Here is a 22,449-nt window from a genome sequence, read left to right as displayed (position 1 = left end):
TTGGGGTGTGTCAGATTTGGTGTCGGCGTTTTGTGGTGTCTGTTAACTTGGGGGTGCACACAGATTTGGGTATCTCCGTAAATTTAGGAGTTTATCGGCGAACGTGGTGTGCATATGGAATTTGGAGTGCGAAAGGATTTGGTATAATCCAATGTGTATGTCGGGGTGCCTGCTGATTTGGGGCTGTGACGAATATCAAGGTTCTTTCATTCGTACAAACATTAGCAATAAATGCAATTTGAATTTATGGTTCAGGCAGCCATGATGTGAAGTGTTTGAAGTCACTGTTACTTGGAGAATCTAATTTGAATGTGGGGGTTGCAGAGTTTTAGCGGTGCGCGCAGATTGGGGATGCACAAGATTTGAAAGTGCGTGAAAGCACACACACAGGCACTCTCGCACACAGACACAGAAACACACACACACACACACACACACACACACAGTCACACACACGCACAGACACACACTCAGACACACACACAGACACACACAGATAGACACACACAGACACAACACACACAGTCACACACACAGACACACACACACAGACACAACACACACAGTCACACACACAGACACTCGCGCACACAGTCACAGAAACACACACACACACACACACACACAGTCACACACAGAGACACTCGCGCAGACAGACACACATGCACACACATACAGATACTCGCGCGCACACACACACACACACGCGCGCGCGCGCGCGCACACACACACACAGACACACACACACACACACACACACAAAACACACACAGTCACACACACAGACACACACACAGTCTCACACACACACACACACACACACACATAACGGAAGTTTCATCTACCTTTCCAGCTCTCCGCCATGTTCTTTGACATATGTGGGGTGATATGATTAAGAAATTCTCACCCCACCACCACTGGACTGTTGAGTTTTATGGCCATGCGGTAGGGTCAGGGGTAGTTTTGGGACGAGGCCCCAAATGTTCTGACTATGACTAAGTCAGTGAAGTAGTTGGAAGGTTTCATGGATCGGAAAGTGGTTATTCATGTCGCCACACACAGACAGCTTACAAAGGACCCTCTAGGTCGAGTCCACAAAAACACCAACTACATCAAGAGTTTATACCGTTGACGAGAATGGCAATAGTGGGCGATTCAATGCAATTTTACAGACTTTATTTCAATATTCTGTATTTGATAAATGATTTCCATTTTCCTGAAGTACATATTTACAGTGGAAGCAAATGCTATTGATAAGACACCTCGAAGGTTCTGATGCTGTTACTGGGACAAATTAACTCACACAAGTGGTCTAAAAATTAATTCACTAAATTAATCACAACCTGTCACCGCAGGGATGGCACCTGTCTGATGTAATAGGTTTCTAAATAAGTTAAGGAGTTTTATTATACAATATGTTGAAGTCTGTCCCTGTGGGGTCGTTAGATGGTGTTTATAAACCCGGGACATGTGGTGCTTCAACATTTCATTCCAATAGACCGCCTGAGGCACAGGGGGACACATTGCCGCGCAGGGCAAATGTCGGCAATGTTGAAACGGTACTACAGTGTGCAGAAAATATTGTACCTGTTCATTGCCGTCACTGGAGTTCCTGGTGAGTGAGCAGAGCAGTTTATGTTTGGTATTTCCGTGTGTTAACCGGTGTGAACCTGTTTATGATCAATCGACAAGCTTCCAAGTTGATGATCTTTGCATAGATATCCGTCAAAGATATTTATCCTATCAATTCAATATCCTGATTATTTCATATTTAATGACAAGATGAACGAATCCCCGGTCTCTCCTCTAACTCAGGGGATCGACCTGAACTTTGTTTTTGCCTTTAATATTATCTTGTCCAGATTTGTCCCAGTACCGGGGCGGGCAGTTCTCCTGGACGGTGTAACTTGGAGGCTTTTAATGGGACCTTGTCCAGAGTTGTCCCACAGCTGGGAAACGGAGGGTCCCCGTGAAGGGGTGACTGGGATGGGTTTACATTGTGAAGTTCACTTGTACTGAGTTATTATTCAGACAGAACCCCTGGTCCAGTGTTTCACGTTTCCCGGTGGAGTCTGGCACAGATCACCTGAACCAGTGTCCATGCATCTGCTGCCGCGTGTTATCGAATTGAACTGTGCTGGAGAATTAATCCGTTAACGGAATCATTCAGTCTCTGGTTACCAAGTTGTTCCTGAGACCCGTCGTAAATTGGGCGCTGTATCGACCTGAAGATAGGTCTCGCCCCGAAACGATAGATTTTTTTTTGGGTCCCGCCAGTATTTCGCGTGCGTTGCTCCCCTCTGTATCCCTTCTCGGTCCAATCAGACGCTGAGCTTCAGGAGGCCTGGTCAGTCACGGTTAAATCAGTGAAACCGGCTCCGTCAGTGACTGGAATCGGGATCAGCACCGATCGTTGTTGTTCATACAGCTTATTTTTATCCTCGACGATTGTTCACACATCGTCGTATCTTCATACTGAAAAAGGCAGGTCAGAGACAGTGTGACCCGTGTCCGATGTTAGATTAGCAGCCGTTCACAGACTCTGGCACGCTTGATCTTTAGCTGAAGTCCGATCCCTCTTTAATTCCTGGAGAATGTGTTCAGTAATGCTAGGGTCGGTTCTCCCCCACTCCCACACCTCTCTCTCTCTCCCCCTCTCTCTCTCTCTCTCTCTCTCTCCAGTCAATTTAATGGCGATTGTGATCCTGTCCCGGGGAAAGTGCGGCCTCTCTACCTGCACCACTCGCTACCTGGTGGCCATGGCAGCGGCGGATCTACTGACTATTGTCACCGAGGTCATTTTGTCTCGAATCAATTGGTATTACTTCCCGTGGAATTTTCTGGACATCACCCCTGTCTGCAGTGTTATCGATTCACTGACGTACGCAGCCACCGACTGTTCGGTCTGGTTCACCGTCACTTTCACCTTTGATCGGTTTGTCGCCATTTGCTGCCAGAAGCTGAAAACAAAATATTGCACCGGGAAAAATGCGGCTGTGGTTCTGACAACAACCGGCGTGCTGTTCTGTCTGAAAAACATACCCCGATACTTCACGTTTGAACACAGCGTGATCATCGATAACGTACCGTGGTTTTGTAGAACCATAAACAATTATTTCACTGACCCTGGATGGATGGGATATGACTGGCTGGATATGGCTTTAACTCCGTTCCTCCCTTTCGCTGGGATCCTGCTGCTCAACGCTCTGACAGTCAGGCACATTTTAGTGGCCAGTCGGGTCCGTAAGGGGCTGAAGGGTCAGAGCAAGGGGGAGAACCGCAGTGACCCGGAGATGGAGAGCAGGAGGAGGTCTGTGGTTTTACTCTTCACACTGTCCGGCAACTTCATCCTCCTGTGGATGGCATACGTTGTAAATGTCATATATTATCAGGTCGCAGGAAAAGGATCTGATTTCAGTGATTCCGAATGGATCTTTCACTATGTCGGAGTTTTGCTGAGGAATTTCAGCTGCTGCACGAATACATTTATTTACGCGGTGACTCAGTCGAAATTCAGGGAGCAGCTGATCGGCGCGGTGAAATATCCGGTCACCTCGGTGCTTCAGTTCATGAATAAAGCGGCGTCCTGAGCACTAGCCAGTGCGGGCCGCTGTGTGTCTCCAGCCCGGGCTCTGGTTCCTCTCATTCACCGCCTGATGGCCAAGGTGTTATTTCCGGGCGGGTTTTCCCCGCTACCGGCAGTTCCGGGACATTAGGGTAGTCTGTGTGGTGGAGGGAGGGGGCGTGGACGTGAGGGAGTAAAACACCATCATGGTGACTCATAAACTCGGTGTCCCGCCATATGCCAATCAATGTACTGCTCCAGAATGCCGCGCAGCATTTGTTCTGTGGATATGTCCATCTATTCCCTTTCCTGCTCAGTACCTCACAGTCTGACGTCCCCAGACAACTGTAGGGCTAGTGTGATACTGGGTGGCCAATCCACTGCCAGTTCTCTAGTCTCCAACTTCCACATGAATAACGGGCTAACGTGAAAATATAGGGCGGGGTTTGGATAAACATTTTTTTTAAATTGGTGAAAAGCCGTCCCATCTTAATGACCGCCTCTGCTACTAATGACTGACGACAATAGCTGAAAGCAGATTGTAGCTGGGAGATTAGTATCCAAGGATACATATAGTATGGAAAAAACAGGCTGGAAGGCAGAGGTGGTAGCATAGCTCTGTTTGTTAAAAAAAAACAAACAAACAAACAAAATCAAATCATTAGAAAGAGGTGATATAAGGGCGGAAAGTGTTGAATCATTGTGGATAGAGCTGAGGAACTACAAGGTGAAAAGACCCTGTTCAGACCATGCAACCGCAGTGAGGATGTGACCTACAAATTACAACGGGACACAGTGAATGCTTACCGAAAGGGAAATGGTAGAATAGTCATGGGGGATTTAAATATGCGTGTAGATGGGGAAAATCAGGTTAATCCTGGATTCCATTTCTGGGAATTTCTAGAGTGCCTTCGAGATCGCTTTTTAAGGCAGCTGACGTTTGAACCCACTGGAGGATCTGCTCTCCTGCACTGGGTGTGGGGCAATGAAGAGAAACTGACTGGAAACCTGAAAGCAAAACAACCTTTAGGGGCAAATGAGCAGAATGTTTCTGAGCTCACCTTGAGGTTTGAGAAGGAGAAGCTGAACCAGATGTGCTGGTATTACAGCAGAGTACCGGTAATCACAGAGGCAATTACAATCGGCCAGAATTAATCAGAAAAGAACACTGGCAGGGACTACGGCAGAGCAGCAATGGCTGGAATTTCCGGAAGCAATTCGGAAGGCTCGGGATAAATACATCACAAAAGAAGAAGAATTTCGCAGGAATGTCAATGCCAGCATAAAAATCCAAGAGAGGCGATATAATTGAGTAAAAAAAAAATAGTGGGAAGTTAGACAATTCGGAAGCTTATGAAAACCAAAAGAAGTCAACTAAAAAGTCATTAAGAACGTAAAGATGGAATACGAATTTAAGCTAGACAGTCATATAAAAGAGGACACCAAAGGTTTCTTCAGCGAAATGACGTGCTAAAGGGAGGAGAGAGTGAATTTCCGGCCGTGGGTAAACGAGAATTAGTAATGGGGGCAAACGAAATGGTGGACTGAATCAGATTTTAGGAGTATGGGCAAAAAATTGGCAGATGGATCACAGTGTCGGGAAGTGTATGGAAGAAGAAATGAAAGGGTTAACTATTTTATAAATGGAAGGAAAATGTATTGTAACACGCGCTTCGTCTAGGCTTAATCAAGGGGTGACAATCCCCCTGCCCCGCCAAATTTAATAAATCTCGTCGGGGTGGATGCTGCGCGATGTGTCCCCTGTTATAAATCAGTACCCCGAAATAACAAACAGTACACAATATGCAATTAAACGATTAAGCTTTATCACTATTACCTTGACTACATGGTTAGTAGAGAATATATATATATATATAAAATGGAAATAAGGCACCAATCTGATTAAACGGTCCTGTGCACACGCAGTTGGAGCTCACGCAGTTCAGTTGTTCTTCTTCCTCCATCGATCTCCTCCTTTGGGCCTCCGCTCGGAGACGACCCCGTTCGGCGATCCACCACATTTCTCCATTCGCGTCTTCTCTCTTCATCTCTCTCTCTCTCTCCTTCTCGAAAAAGCCCGCAAAAGCAGCTGCTTCCAGAATCGCAAGACAGGGCAACGAAATCCTGATTTGCTAACATGCATCAACAGTCCGGTTATCTCCGCCCATAACCAAAACATTGCTGCTTCAGAGAAACCATTCCTTCAGCAGTGAACATTACAAAAAGAAACATTACATAGCAGTGAACCCTTACAGCGCGTTACACTCTGCCCCAACCACCACCAAATTTAGTCATGTCCTCATGACGTTGAGATAGTTCGCCGACCCTTCCTACAAACACAAAGTCCAATCCAGATGCAAAGTCAGTGACATAGCTCGCCACAACAGCAGAGATCACACACTGTTCCCCAGGCGCTACATAGATCAACCTATCCGGTGGTCTACTAATTCTCTGAGACATCCGTACCTCCTCACCTAACTCTTCAGACTCAGACGCTGCTGGTGATACTTCGGGTCTGCTTGCCGAGTCCTCCCCCACCCCCACCCCCGCAACCCGGAGCCCTCTGTCCCGTGTCCATGCCCCGCTTTCTCTCCTTCAATGTCCTGCTGTAACCCAGGCTGCCTACAACTCCCCCACCCCCTCCACCTCACCTGACTCAGTGGAAAAGGGCCAGGGCTTTCTTCCTCAATCAACGGGGAGTTAGCGAAAGGCAGCATGTACCTCACATCCAGATCATCACCCTCCGAATCAGTATCCCTCTCTTGGGCGCGACCCGGACCAGCCTCTCCCGCTGTGGGCAGTGCAGTCGCCCCGCGTTTTCGCAGAGTCCCCTTACTAGGTGTAGGCCCCAAGTGGGGCTCTGGATCTACCTGCACCTCTTGTGCCAGAGGCAACAGGTGGTTCCGATGGAGAATCTTGACAGGCCCCTTCCCCTCTTCTCGTTTCACCCGCAACACTGGTAGGTTTGGCATCTGACTCTCCATCACATAGGGTGTGGCCACCTAGCGGTCAGCTAACTTGTACTTTCCAGGAAGCCCCAAATTCCTTATGAGGACTCGGTCTCCCGGCAGGAGTTGGGAGAACCTCACTTTCTGATCATACCTCCTCTTATTTCCTCGATTCTGCTTGGCGGCTGCAGTCCCAGCCAATTCATAAGCCCTTTTCAGCTCGCTCCTCATATCACAACATACTTCAGATAAGGCTTCGGTGGTACGTCACCCTCATCAGTACCAAAACAAGGGTCAATGGGCAACCTCGCCTCGCGCTCAAACATCAGATAACATGGCGAGTACCTAGTAGCTTCATTTCCTGTACAGTTGTAACAGTGAACCAGATCTCAATATGTTGACTCCACCAGCTCTCGCTGATCTCCAGGGTCCCGACTACGTCTAGCAAGGTCCTATTAAACCCCTCAGGCTGGGGATCGCCCTGCGCGTGATAGAGCGCGGTCCTCGACTTCTCAACTCCAAGCATGCGCAGTAACTCATAGAAGAGTCTGCTCTCGAAGTCCCGTCCCTGGTCACTATGTATCCGCCTGGGAAGGCCATAATGAACGAAATACTTCTCCCACAACACTTTTGCCACCGTAGTCGCCCTCTGGTCCTTGGTAGAAAAAGCCTGAGCATATCTGGTGTGGTGGCCCGTAATGACTAAGACATTAGCCGTGTTGCTGGCATCGGGTTCTATGGACCTGAAATCTATACACACGAGGTCCAGGGGCCCTGCACTCTGCAAGTGGGACAAAGCAGCTGCCCGCATAGGCAGTGTCTTCCGGCGTATGCAACGAATGCACGACTTGCAGTATTCTTCAACCTCCGACTTCATTCGACGCCAGTAAAACCAGTCGCTGAGCAATTTATAGGTCGTTTCCACCCCCAAATGTCCAGAATCATCATGAAGAGACATCAGTGCAATCCTCTGATACTTCTTGGGCAGACCTAGCTGGCAACGCCGGGGTCGGATCGGTGATGACGTGACCCGGTATAAGATCTGGCTCTTCAACTGCAATCGAGGCCATTCTTTCAGTAATGGAGGCACCGAAGCGTCGTTCGTCTTCTCTGTCTGAGCCATGTCTCCCTTTTCAACAGCGGACCAAATAGTGCCAATGCCCGGGTCATCCCGCTGAGCAGCCGCCACTTCCCCAGAACTCAATTCCGGCAGCAGTGAGGTCACAGTGAACCTGGGGAATGACGTCATCGGAAGCCGCCCATTGATCCGCTGCTCGATCCGGCCGCTCCTTTTCCTCTGCCTTCACGGTGATGGCAAACTGTCACAGGGCCGTCACCCCAGGGGCAGGAACGCTCTCCCCCTCCTCGTCCCTGTCCAGTCCCTCATGCACCTGTCGGGACAAAGCATCCGCATCAATGTTCCGGCTCCCCGGCCGGTACTTCAGGCTGAAATCATCCACCTCTGTCCAAAAGTCTCTACGGGTTTAGATATTCTCCACCCTCCTGTCCCTCCTCCCCTCCCTTTCTTCCCCAGGGGAGGGTAACCACACAGAAGCTGATTCAAGGGGTGACTCACTTTGGCGTAGCCCGTCAGGAATCTCCGATAATAACCACAGAACCCCAGGGATGAGCGCAGGGCGCTCACAGTCTGGGGCCTTGGCCAAGTGATCACCGCTTCTATCTTAGCCGGGTCTGTCACTACTCCATCAGGAATCTCCGATAATAACCACAGAACCCCAGGAATGAGCGCAGGGCGCTCACCGTCTGGGGCCTTGGCCAAGTGATCACGCTTCTATCTTAGCCGGGTCGTCACTACTCCAAACCGTGAGATTACGTGTCCAACGCAGCTAACAGACGTTTGGCAGAACTAGCATTTGTCCAGGGAAAGTTTTAACCCTTCAGCTTTCAGGCAGCGAGCACCTTGAGTAGCCTCGCTTCATATTCTTCCAAGGTGAATCCAAATACTATGAGGTCATCAAAATACACCAACACCTCAGGCGAGTTCATATCACCTACCGTCTTCTCCATGACCCGCTGGAAGGTTGCAGGGGCTCCCGATATGCCCTGGGGCATCTTTTCGAACTGGAAGAATCCAAGAGGACATATAAAGACTATATTCTCTTTGTCGGCCTCACTCATGGGGATCTGCTACTATCCACTCCTCAAATCCAGCACACTAATCCACTTTGCACCACTCAGAGAGGCCAGCGCGTCTTCGAGCCTCGGGACCATATACTGGTCAGGGACGGTGCGCCTGTTCAGAGTCCTATAGTCCACACACATGCGTACCTTCCCGTTCTTCTTCCGGGCCACGACTACTGGGGAGGCCTAGGGGCTTTGGGACTCAGTGATGATCCCAGCTCCCTTCAACTTACACAAATGCTGCTGCACGTCTTCCATGTCTGCAGGGGCCAGTCGCCGCGACCTCTCTCTAAACGGGGTGTCCTCGGTCACCCGGGTAGCGTGACGCGTGCTCTTGGAACAACCAACATCAAACTCGCTAATGGAAAATACACCTTCCAGCTTCAACATCTTCTCCACCAGCCTCCTTTTCCTGCCCGGCGGCACCGGGGAGTCCCCGAAGTTGAATGACTCAGCGGTCAACTTCCCCCGCTTTTCCAATAGTTTCTCCCCGGCGTGCCTCACGGGGGCTCTAAACATTACCGTCACCAGGAACAAATGCGCCAGGGGCATCCCCCGCTTGAAGGTGACCTCCCTCTTCGTAGTGTTCCTGACGATCACTGCCACCCTGCTCGGCTGTAAAACTGAGGGCTTCTGCAATTCGGGCCTCACCAGCACCCCAGCCAGAAATCCCGACACCCCCTTGTGGTTCTCCAGAGCGTCCACTAAGAAAGGTTCGCCCTCAGGCACTCTGGGAAATATGGTGGGTCTCCATCACTCTCGCTATTTCCCCGGGCCGTATCACCATTGGCTTCGACTGGGTGAACCACACGGTCCCTCGTTTAAATTTGGTATCCAGCCCAATGCTGCCACACACTTCCTCAAAAACACCTTGATACACTGGGAGCACGGACAGGGTCTCCAAAATCTCTCCCTCGCCTTATCCTTACAGACCCCCATGAGCCTCCTCACCAGAGGGATGTTGGTCCCCACCAGAATTGAAACGCAGCCCTTCTCAACAGGGAAACCAGCACCTCTATACCAAGACCCTCAGACACTCCCACATCGGCCTCCGAGAACTCCAGTTTCACTGACAAATAACCGTCGTATGGATAATCACCAGCACTGAGACCCCAAATCTCCAGTGCACTGAATGGTGTCAAGGGTAAATGCTTCAGATACCGGTTGTAAAACGAATGGTACAGTAACGTGACCTGCGACCCCGTGTCGAGTATGGTTTTAGCGTAAATACTCTCTATCCGTAGCGACACACTAGAGCGTGGTCCCATTAAGCCTTCAGGAATAGGATCTTTTCCTTTCGGGAATTCCTTGGTACATTGCTGGGAACGTGTTCCCCCAGAGATACCGGGCCGTTCCCTAACTGGGTCCCCTCTAGGTTTTCCCAACGACTCTCCCTGCCGAGGTACCCGGGGGCTCACTCTCCTTCTGGCGTGAGACCAGCTGCCAGCAGCCCTCCGCACTGTTCGTCCCCTTGGGGAATCTGCACCCAGCCCAGCAGCTCCATCATATGGGGGGGGGGGGGTGGGATCACACCCGCAGATAACAGCTGATGTATCTCCGATCTGAACTCTGCCGCAATCTCCTCTAGCGCTCCCCGGGGTAGGCTATCTGTGGTCACTTCACCGCAGGGGACACTACCGAGGACTGTACCTGCTGACTGAGTCCTCCCACGCTCCCGCAGCGTTCTCCTCTTCCTGTACCTCTCTGATCAGCTCAACAAAAGGTGGAGGGGGCACATCTTACGAGACTGTCAGAGACCCCACACAATCGGGTCATGGGACAGGGCACTCCTGGCTATCTGGTCCATTCTTAACCGATCCACCTCAGCCGCCTGAATGACCCCTCTGCGCCGTAAGCAATTTAGCTGCCTCTGTAGCCATAAAATAAAAGCAGAAACTTTCTCCCCCTTCTCCTGACGCATGTTTTGAAACCCCACCAGGAGCTCCACTGGGCTTCCAGTCGGATCAAAGTCATTGCCCAGTGCTTGTTGATAACTGACAGCTGTCGCTACGGGATAATGCAACCTGACAGCTCTCTCTTCAGCGGCCCGCCCATTCAAACTTTCAACCAATCGCTGTCGCTTTTCATCATCCGAGCACTGCCACTCATCTAACAACTGAGAGGTCCGTTCCGCCCACGTCTCATACTCCTCCTCCCCTTTAGGGGTGGGTGTTATTCCAGAGAATAGGTGGAGCCTGCCATAACTGGGACTTGGAATCTGAATTTTCCATTTATTCGCCAGAGAAGTAAGGGCGGCTACTACCTCAGAATTCTCATTCTTCACCGGGGGACGTGGACTAATTAGACCTTCCAACTCCGACCACTCTTTCCCCTCACTCCTCAGAAATGATGGAACCCTGTCTTTGAAATCTCCGCCGCCAGCTACCTCAGCGCTGGTCTGCATGAGAACAAGAGCAGCATCCGCCATTTTATCAAGTCTCCGCTCACAATCACAACTTCAACAGAACCTAAGAGTGGAATTAACAATTCATCCGGAGTACAAATATCTGCCCCACTGGTTCATTTCTCAGGGTAATTACACAGCATCCAACAGAATCAATCCCGAACGTAGCCCCCACAATTGTAATTCTCGCTTTGCCTAGCGGCTTAATCTAGGGGGTGATAACCCCCTTCCCGGCCAAACTGAAGAAATCTCGTTTGGATGGATGCTGCCCGATGTGTCCCCTGTTACAAATTAGTGCCCAGAAATAACAAACAGAACACACTTTGCGATTAAATGATTAAGCTTTATAACTCTTACTTTGACTGTATGGTTAGTAGAGAAACAAAATTGAAAAAAGGGTGCGATCTTATTAAACAGTCTGTGCGCAAAAGTGGAGCTCACTGATAGGCCGATCGGTCCCCATCGGCCTCCTCCGATCGTCACTGCCCTTCGGACCCGCGCTCCGAGTCCACCCTCTCCGGCAGTCTAGCAAATCTCTCCATTCGCGTTTTCTCTCTCCATCTCTCTCTCTGACAAAATCAACGCTCCTAGATTCACGAAACAGAGCAACAAAATCCTGATTGGCTGACATGCATCCCACAGTCCTGTTATCGCCAGCCATAACACGAACATTGCTGCTGCAGAGAAACTGTTACTTCAGCAGTGAACATTACAAAGAAGCCATTACATTAGCAGTGAAACCTTACAGCGCGTTACACATAATAGAAGCATCTGGCTTCCCTTGGGCTGTATTCCCTGGAGTTCAGGAGAATGGGGGCAGGGGTCGTGAGGGGAATCTCACTGAAACATTCTGCATGTTAAAAGCTCTGAACAGATTAGATATGCAAAAGTTATTTCCCATGGTAGGTGAATCTAGGACAAGAGAGCACAACTTCAGGATCGAAGGTCATCCATTTAGAAAAGAGATGAGGAGAACTTACTTTAGTCAGAGGGTGGTAAATTTGTGGAATTTGTTGCCACATGCAATTGTGGAGGCCAAGTCATTGGGTGCACTTTAGACAGAGAGAGATGGGTTCTTGATTAGCCAGGGGATCAAAGGGTATGGGGAGAAGGCAGGGGAGTGGGGATGACTGGAGAATTGGATCAGCCCATGACTGAATGGCGGAGCAGCCTCGAAAGGCCGAATAGCCGACTTCTGCTCCTATATCTTATAGTCTTAATTGAGTTGACTGAGTGAATCCATTCCCACATTCGGAACAGGAGAGTGGCATCCCCCAGTGTGAATTCGCTGATGTATTTTAAACTCAGATGACCGAGTGAATTCCTTCCCACAATCTGAGCAGGTGAACGGTTTCTCCCCAGTGTGAATTCGGTAGTGGCTCACAAGTTTGGATGACTGAGTGAATCCCTTCCCACATTCAGAGCAGCTGAAAGGTTTCTCCCCAGTGTGAACTCGCTGATGCACCTTCAGTCGAGATGACCAAGTGAATCCCTTCCCACATTCAGAGCAGGTGAATGGCCATTCCCCAGTGTGAAGTCGCTGATGTTCCTTCAGTTGAGCGGAATGGGTGAATCTCTTCCCACATTCTGAGCAGATGAATGGTTTCTCCCCAGTGTGATCTAACTGGTGTGTCAGTAGTCCAGAACGCAGAGTGAATCCTTTCCCACAGTCTGAGCAGGTGAATGGCCTCTCCACACTGTGAACAAACTGATGATCTTTCAGCTGAGCTGCATCGGTGAATTCCTTCCCACATTCTGAGCAGAGGAATGGTTTCACCCCAGAGTGGATTTGCTGGTGTCTCAAGAGCTGAGATGACCGAGCAAATACCTTTCCACATTCAGAGCAAGTGAACGGCTTCTCCCCAGTGTGAACTCGCTGATGCTCCTTCAGTACAGATGACCGAGCAAATACCTTTCCACATTTAGAGCAGGTGAATGGCCTCTCCCCAGTGTGAACTCGCTGGTGTGTCAGTAGGTCAGATGACTGAAGGAATCTCTTCCCACAGTCTGAACAAGTGAATGGTCTCTCACCAGTGTGAACTAACTGATGTTGTAGCAGGTGATTTGACTGAATGAATCTTTTCCCACAGTCTGAGCAGGTGAATGGCTTCTCCCCGGTGTGAACTCGCTGGTGTCTCTGTAGTTTGGAGGAGTGAGTGAAGCCCTTCCCACAGTCTGAGCAGGTGAACGGCATCTTTTCAGTGTGAACGAGCTGGTGTTCATTCAGTTGAGATGATTGAGTGAACCCTTTCCCACATTCAGAGCAGGTGAATGGCTTCACCCCGGTGTGAACTCACTGGTGTCACTGTGTTGTGGTTGAGTGTGTGAATGTCTTCCCACCATCCGAGCAGGTCAATGTCCTCTCACTGGTGAATTTTCTGATATACCTTTAGCATCAATAACAGAATGGCTTCCCACAGTCAGAACAGGTGGAGCATCTCACTATGGTGTGAACTTGCTGATGTGTCTTCAGACTGGATGACTGAGTGGTTCCCCTCCCTCACACAGAGCGGGTGAATGGTCTCTCCCCACTGTGAACTCACTGGCGTGTCTGTGGGTAGCCTGTGAGTGAATCTCTTCCCACACTGAGAGAAGGAGAATGATATCTCACTACGATCAATTCTCTGGCAATTCAAAAAGTCAGACGTTTGAATGCCTTGTACAATCAATGCAGTTGAGAACTGATCTCCAGTGAACAAATGCTGATGTGTTCTCAGCTCCTGGTTCCAGTGAATTACACAGAGTTAAAACAGAAAATTTTATTTCAGAGACAGAATAAATTACCAGCTGCGATGAGATACTTCTTCATCTCCAAAGATCGACAACAGATGTGTTGGCGTTGCAAAGAAAATATTTGGTCACTGCTTAAATATCCAGACAGAGACAGAAAAACTGATGTTTTGTTGTGTTGAAGATTCCCGTACACAAGTGCTCTGCAAATTCAAACCTGTAAAAATATTTGCAAAAGACATCAATTGGTGAAGGACAATATTTCAGGAGAGGTTTCGTCTGTGGTGAGAACATCAGAACAAAAGAAATAGGAGCCGGAGTCGGCCATCTGGCCCTTAGAGCCTGATCTGCCATTGAATAAGATCATGGCTGATCTGGCCATGGACTCATCTCCACTGACTGCCTTCTCCCCATAACCCTTAATTCCCCAACTGTGCAAAAATCTATCCAATCTTGTCCTAAATATATTTACTGAGGAAGCCTCCACTCCCTCATTGGGCAGAGAAATCCACAGATCCACCACCCTCTGGGAAACGCAGTTACTCCTTATCTCCATCCCAATTTACCCGAATTTTGAGGCAATGTCTCATCTACCAGTGGAAACAACTTTCCTGCCTTTATCTTATCTATTCCTTCCATAATTTTACATGTTTCTGTATGATCTCCTCTGAATGTGAGCTCTGGCGTCACATTTTATCAATTTCAACACGTTGGGGGTTGTCAACTTGAGATATACCTCAGGATACTGTGGGAAGTGAGGGAGAAAATTGCTGAGCCTCTGGCGATGATCTTTGCACATCAATAGGGAGAGGAAAAGTACCAGAGGATCAGAAGACATCGTTTCCTTTTCAAGAAAGGGAGTAGAGATAAGCCAGGAAATTACAGACCAGTGGTTCCTACTTCAGTGGAGGGCAAGTTGTTGGAGAAGCTCCTGAGAGGCAGGATTTATGAGCATTTGTAGAAGCATAATCTGATGTGGGATAGTCAGCATGGCTCTGTCTAGGGCAGATCGTGCCTTACGAACCTGATTGAATTCTATGAGGATGTAACAAAACACACTGATGAAGGTAGAGCACTGGATGTTGTGTACATGGCTTTCATGAGACTTTTGATAAGATTCCTCATGTGAGGCTCATTCAGAAAGTAATGAGGCAAGGATCCAAGTAGACCTTGCTTTGTGGATCCTGAATTGGCTTGCCCACAGAAGCCAAAGATGGTTGTAAATGGTTTGTATCCTGCATGGAGGATGGTGACCAGTGGTGTTCTGCAGGGATGTGTTCTGAGACTCCTTCTCTTTGTGATGTTTATAAATGATCTTGATGAGGAAGGAGAAGGGTGCTGATGACACAAAAGTTGAGGGTGTTGTGAAGAGTCTGGACAGTTCTCCAGAGGTTACAGCAGGATGCAGATAGGATGCAGAACTGGCAGATGGAGTTCAGCCCAGAGAAGTGTGCTGTGGTTTATTTTGGTACATCAAATTTGAAGACAGAACACACTATTATGTTGGGACTATTGGCAATGTGGAGGATCAGCGAGATCTTGTGGTCCATGTCAATTTTACACTCAAAGCTGGAGTGCTGATTGACAATGTTGTTAAGAAGGCCTCCATCAACCATGGAACTGAGTTCAAGATCGGTGAGGTAATGTTACAGCTATATAAGACCTTCTTTAAACCCACTTAGAGTCTTGAGTTCAGTTACCTCATTACAGGAAGGATGTGGATACCATAGAAAAACTGCAGAGGAGATTTACAAGGATGTTGCATGGAATGGAGAACATGCCTTATGAGAATAGGTTGAGTGAACTTTGGAGTGACGGAGGATGAAAGGTGACCTGACAGATGTGTATAAGATGATGAAAGGCATTGATCGTGTGGATAGCCAGAGACTTTTTTCCTCGGGCTGAATTGGCAAACACGAGGAGCATAGTTTTAAGGTGTTGGAAGTAGGGTCAAAGGGGATGTCAGAGGTAGGTTTTTCACACAGAGAGTAGTAGGTGCATGGAATGCACTGCCAGCGATGATGGTAGAGGCAGATACCATGGAGTCTTTTGAGAGACTGTTAGATATGTACATGGAGCTCAGGAAAACAGAGTGCAATGCGGTTGGGAAATCCGAGGCAGTTTCTAGAATAGGTTACATGGACGGCACAACACTGTGGGCCGAAGGGCCTGTAATATATTGTAGATTTCTATGTTTCTATATGCACTCATCTTCAAACAAGGCACGGATCAGACATTCTGACTGACCATCAAATTCTCTGACTGTATTCCTGTCTGTGTGAGAATGGGCTATTTTTGACTTCAATCAACCTGTGACTTGGCTGAATTCGTCTCTGCCCTTTGGTATTATTTCAAGTTCTGGCCGTGTTCCACAACACTACAAAGAGCACTTGTTACTACATGTATGATCCTGGAGATTTACTAATTACTTGCATCCACTACAGAGCATCGTGGGAGCTGAATTCTGAAGGAAGGCAGTTTTTTTAAAAAAAACTTCTTCGAGTGCAAGGAAAACGAGACTGCGCAGGCGCATGACGTCAACAGGACAGCGCGGAGAGTTTAAAAAGGCAGGTTGTTACCAACAGCTGTCTTTTGGATCGGGACTACAGAGCATAGTGGGAGCTGAATTCTGAAGGAAGACAGTTTTTTTAAAAAACTTCTTCGAGTGCAAGGAGGACGAGACTGCGCAGGCGCGTGACGTCAATAAGACAGCACGGAAAGTTTAAAAAGGAGACCACCCTATACAGCGGGCAGCGGAGTGAGTGGGAGCAGAGTGTAGGGCTTTGGCTTCAACGGGCTTCGGCGGTAAACGGGAAGAGGCAAGAGCGAAGCACCAACTCTTTTTTTTCTCCCCCCCCCCCTCGCGAATCGGCCTGGACAGACAGGAACAGCAGGGCTCTCACAGCTAACGGTTTAAAAAGTTCATCTGTTTGGCGAGGTAAGTGGGTGAGTTGACTTATTTTTCCTGTAGAATTAGATAGCATGCCTGCAGGGTTAGTGCTTTGTTCAGGGTGTCAGATGTGGGAATCCTGGGAGACCTCCAGCCTCCCTGATGGCCACATCTGCACCAGGTGCACCGAGATGCAGCTCCTCAGAGACCGTGTTAGGGATCTGGAGCTGCAGCTTGATGACCTACTGCTTATCAGGGAAAGTGAAGAGGTGATAGACAGGAGCTACAGGGAGGTAGTCATCCCTAGGCTACAGGGGTCAGAAAACTGGGTCACTGTCAAGAGAGGGAAGGGAGATGCCCGGATAGTGGAGAGCACCCCTGTGGCTGTCCCCCTCAGCAACAAATATCTTGTTCTGGATGCTGTTGAGGGGGATGACCTGACGGGGGATGCCCACGGTGACCGGGTCTCTGGCACTGAGCCTGGCGCTGTTGTGCAGGAGAGAAGGAAGGAGAAGAGGAATGCAGTAGTCATAGGGGATTCCATAGTCAGGGGAACAGACAGGAGATTCTGTGAGCCTGACAGAGATACCCGCAGGGTGTGTTGCCTCCCAGGTGCCAGGGGACGGGATGTCTCGGATCGGGTCCTGAATATTCTGAAGGGGGAGAGTGAGCAGCCAGTTGTCTTGGTACATGTTGGTACCAGTGACATAGACAGGACAAAGGAGGAGGTCCTGAAAAGAGATTTCCAGGAGTTAGAAAGGAAGCTTCTCCAAATGCTCATAAATCCTGCCTCTCAGGAGCTTCTCCAACAACTTCTCCTCCACTGAAGTAAGAACCACTATCTGTAATTTCCTGGTTTATCTCTACTCCCTTTCTTGAAAAGGGAACAGTGTCTTTTAATCCTCTGGTACTTTTCATCTCCCTATTGATATGCAAAGATCATCGCCAGAGGCTTAGCAATTTCCTCCCTCACTTCCCACAATATCCTGGGGTATATCTCAAGTTGAGTACCCCCAACTTGTGTTGAAATTGGTAAAGTTGTCCACTCTTGGACTGTATTCCTTGGAGTTTAAAGAATGAGGGGCGACCTCATAGAAACATTCGAATGTTGAAAGGCATGGACAGAGTGGATGTGGCAAAGTTGTTTCCCATGATGGGGGAGTTTAGTACGAGACGGCATCACTTAAAGATTGAAGGGCGCCCATTCGGAACAGAAATGCGAAGAATTTTTTTTTAGTCAGAGGGTGGTGAACCTATGGAATTTGTTGCCACGGGCGGCAGTGGAGGCCAAGTCAAGGCAGAGATTGATAGGTATCTGAGTAGCCAGGGCATCAAAGGTTATGATGAGAAGGCGGGGGAGTGGGACTAAATGGGAGAATGGCTCAGCTCATGATAAAATGGAGGAGCAGACTCGATGGGCCGAATGGCCGACTTCTTCTCCTTTGTCTTATGGTCCTATGGACTCCCACCAGCTGATTGACAGTGATGATCACATCGATGGCAATGCTAATGAATATAAAGTGGAGGGCAGTGGTTATTCTTATTGGAGTGCAGCACTTTTGTGATGTGAAAGCCCCAAATCACTCGTCATCGAGGCAAAGATGTTTTATATCGTTATTTATCCAGCGAGAACTAAATCTGACGGAAGGTTTCATTTCCATACAGCACTAATTGACATTCCCACTGACTGGAAGGTAAACTCTTCAACCGGCATTAACTGGGAACTATACTTCTGTTCCGAGTTCATAATTCTCGGATTTACATAGCTGGAGCTCGGCAGTGTTTGGGAGATACATCCGCTCGCATTTCCTTTGACTGTTCGGGACAACGCCGGTACTGTTGCCTATGGCTGCCTCTTTACCCAGAAGCCCTCACGATGAGAAAGCTCTCCATCAGCCATCGAAAGATGCAGGAATGTGCATGCGCCGCAAAACTAGCGGCGGAGGCGCCGAGTCGAAAGCTCCTGGGGGAGCCCGGGTCCGGATCGTGGGGCTGAGAGAGGGGGAAAGGACCGGGACTGTCGTGGGGTGCAGTACCAGTGTGGCTGGAAATCACAGTAATTGTCCTTCGGTCGCGTTTCAGACGCCGATGATTGACAGTCCGCCCGGAGCGCGCTCTTACTTGCGTCCATCCGTTGTGAGCCGCTCGTCCAGTCAGGGCATGCGCTGTATTCGGGTCTGAGCGCGGCGACCACGCATGCGCGTTTTTTTAAACAGGAGACACATCTGCAGATGCGGAAATGCAAAGCGACACACGGAAAATGCTGGAGGAACTCAGGGGGGCGGCAGCAACGTGGAGAGGGGTGAACAGTCGGCGTTTCACACCGACACCCTTCTTCAGGACTGGAAAGGAAGGGAGGGAGTCAGAATGTGTGTGTGGGGCGGGAGGGAGTAAAGTCAAGAGGTGTGAAGGTCACTCGTGAAAGAGATACAGGGCTGGAGAATAATAATAAATGCTTTATTGACCCCGAGTGGGAAATTCTTTTGTTACAGCAGCTAAATTTAAAATCACACTTAGCAGTGTGCAGATTTTACTAAAAATAAAGTAGAGAATAATTATATACAGAATAATACGGTACCAATGTGCAATTATAACGTATGAAACAATTTTGCGGAGACTACTGAACTATGATCTGTCGCAGAAAGATGTATTTAATTGATTTTATTTCCTACATCCTTCACATACATGTGGAGTAAACTCAAATAGGCAATCATAGTAATTTATAATAAACAGAACAGTCAATGTAACATAGAAATACACTCAAATCAGCGTGAGTTAAGCAGTCTGATTCCTGGGGGAAGAAGCTGTCCCGGAGCCTGTTGGTCCTGGCTTTTGTGCTGGGGTTGCGTTGCCCCGATGGTAGCAGCTAGAACAGATTGTGATTGTGGAGACTCGGGTGCCCGGTGATCTACACACCTGCCTTTGTAAATTCCCTGAATCGTGGGAAGTTCACAACAACAGATGCGCTGGGCTGCGCGCACCACTCTCTGCAGATTTCTTCGATTAAGGGAGGTACAGTTCCCATACCAGGCATTGATGCAGCCAGTCAGGATGCTCTTAGTTGTGCCCCTGTAGACAGTTCTAAGGATTTGGGGGCCGACACCAAACTTCCTCAACCATCTGAGGTCAAAGAGGCGCTGTTGTGCCTTTTTCACTGCACAGCTTGTGTGTACAGACCACGTGGGGTCCTCGGTGATGCGGATCCCGAGGAACTTAAAGCTGTTTACCTTCTCAACCCCAGATCCATTGATGTCAATAGGGGTTACTCGTCTCCCTTCCTCCTGTAATTCACAGCCAGCTCCCTTGATTTTTTGACATTGAGGGAGAGGTTGTTTTCTTGACACCACTGTGTCAGAGAGATGACTTCTTCCTTGTAGGCCACCTAATTATTGTTTGATGTTAGGCCAATCAATGTAATGTCGTCGCAAATTTAATTCGCAGTTTAGAGCTGTGGTGGCAGATTAGCAGATGAACTGTTGTATATGGTTATTATATTTGATGGGAAAGATCTTCTGTAATGATCCTTGTGACAGCGGCGCTGAGTGAGTCTGTTTGAAAGGGTGCTCCGCTGCCGATGCAGTATGTCGTGGAGAGAATGTGCCCGATTGTCCGTAATGGATGACCATTTGTTTCGTGTCCTCCTCCCCACAACTAACTCGAAAGAGCCCCGGTTGTGGCCAAGGACGGTTCCAGCCTTTTTGATGAGTTTATTTTGTCGTTTTGCATCACCAGCACCGATGCTGCTCCCCCAACATAAATCCGCAAAGAAGACTGCACTCGCTACAACAGACTGGTAAAAAAATCTCCAGCATCCTGCCTCACACATTCAAGGATCTCAGCTTCCTTAGAAAATGGAGCCCGCTCATCCCCTTCTTGTAAACAGCCTTGTTGTTGCTTTTCCAATCATATCTGTTGCCGAGGTGAAACCCCAATGCTGTACTCCTCCACCACCGCAACGTCTTCTCCCAGAACGTATACAGGCCTCGTCACTCTCCTCTTCCACCTAAAATCAATCACCTTTTCCCTGGTTTTGGCCACATTCAGGAGCAGGTGATTCCTCCCTTACTATTCCACAATACTGTTAAACCAGCCTTCTGTACCCCGAGTCCTGCCCGTCTCTGATGCACTCAACTACGGCAGAGTCATCAGAGAACTTCTGCAAGTGGCCAGACTCAGAGTTGCACTGAAAGTCTGAGGTGTTCAGTGTGAACAGAAACGGAGACAGGACAGTCCCTTGTGGGGCTCCGGTGTCACTCACCTCCACCTCAGGCAGAGAACCACCCAGCGGTACAAACTGGGGTCTATCAGTCAGGAAGCCAGTAATCCAGGAGATAGTGGATTTGTCTGCACGCATCCTTTGCAGCTTCTTGCGCAGATGACGCGGCTGGATTGAATTAAATGTTGCCCGGGGCGACTGAGGAGAACCCAAGTGCGAGACACCGGCACGTCGACTGAGTTGGGGATGCTGGCGTAGACGTGAACGTAGAACAGCAAACCGGAGGAATCTTGACAAGGAAATGGGATCTACAGGGACTATCTGAAAACTAGAGCTGAATTTAGAACTAACGTTTCTAATCGCACAAGAGAACGAAGTATTACACGAGAATGGACCAACAAACTGGCAGCCTATGATAGTGACACCATCGTACTGATTTCACAGTCTCTGATGCAAACCAGAGGTACCCTAATAAAGCAAACTAGCAGCAATTGAAAATCTAATGGCTGAAATGAGGGCATAATCAGGGAGAAAGGAGTGTTAAAGGGGAACAGCCAAACGGAACCATGACATTAAAGGCACCAGAGACATTTTTAAAAATGTGATTCTCAGAATGCCACCACAATCATCCCGGTGGGAATGAGCTCGCTGCAACAGGGAGATGACAGTGAAACACCCAGGTTCTGTTTGGCTACCTAAGTCTGGGGAAGGCCATCTCTGGCCCCGCCAAACGTGTGAGATTGAGGTGTGAGCTCACCCGAGACCCCCTGTTTGGGTGGATGCTGCGTGATTTGTTTCCCTGATACAAATCAATACCACGAAATAACTGACATAACACCATACCCAATTAAACGATGTTGATGAATTTGGGGGTGCACACTGATTTGGGGGTTGCATGCGCGTTTGAGGGTGCAAATGCATATGGGCTTGCACACAGATTTGGGTGTCTCGGTGGATTTGGGGATGCACACAGTATTGGGGAGTCCGTCGATTTGGGGGTGTGATGATTCTCAAGGTTGTTTCATTTATAGGTATTTTAATAACAAATGCACTTTGAACTTTGATTTAAGCAACTATTCTGTGAATTGTTGGAAATGAGTCTTGCTCTGGGATAATCTAATGTGCATGTGGTGTTGTCGTGCGGATGGAGTGCGAACAGATTTGTGTATGTAGTTGGATTTTAGGGTGTTAGCAGGTTCGGGGTGAGCATAGAATTGGGGGTGCAGACTGATTTGAAGATTGCCCTGAATTAGGCGTGCTTTAGCGAATATGGGGGTGCAGAGATATTTGTGGATATGCGCGGAAGTAGGGGGTTGTCAGCAAATATGGGGGTGTCAGTGGATTTGGGGGCACCTACTGACGTGAAGATGGGTTTGCGGAAGTGCATATATTTGGAAATGTCAGCGGATTTGGGGTTGCACACGGATTTTGGGATTTGGTAGACTTGGAGGTGTTCATGGATGTTGGGTGCGCGCATATTTCACGGTTCTCAGGATGTGGCTGTTTCGTGAATCATAAAGTTATTTCATTTATAGATTTTTTTTGACAATAAAT

At 48.6% G+C, this 22,449-nt stretch overlaps 1 protein-coding gene across 1 annotated transcript in view; it reads right to left on the bottom strand.

Annotated features, from left to right (window-relative positions):
* LOC140185043 (uncharacterized) overlaps positions 1-22,449 on the bottom strand; it is a 423,878-nt gene that overhangs the window by 232,295 nt on the left and 169,134 nt on the right. Inside the window, 3 exon segments of the mRNA XM_072238262.1 lie at positions 7,274-7,814; positions 11,042-11,123; positions 12,290-13,351. Coding sequence (XP_072094363.1) covers positions 7,274-7,814; positions 11,042-11,123; positions 12,290-13,351 — 1,685 coding nt within the window.

This window comes from Mobula birostris, chromosome 20 (genome assembly GCF_030028105.1).
Source record: "Mobula birostris isolate sMobBir1 chromosome 20, sMobBir1.hap1, whole genome shotgun sequence".
Classification (NCBI taxonomy): Eukaryota; Metazoa; Chordata; class Chondrichthyes; order Myliobatiformes; family Myliobatidae; genus Mobula; species Mobula birostris.
This window is presented reverse-complemented; position numbering and strand designations above follow the sequence as displayed.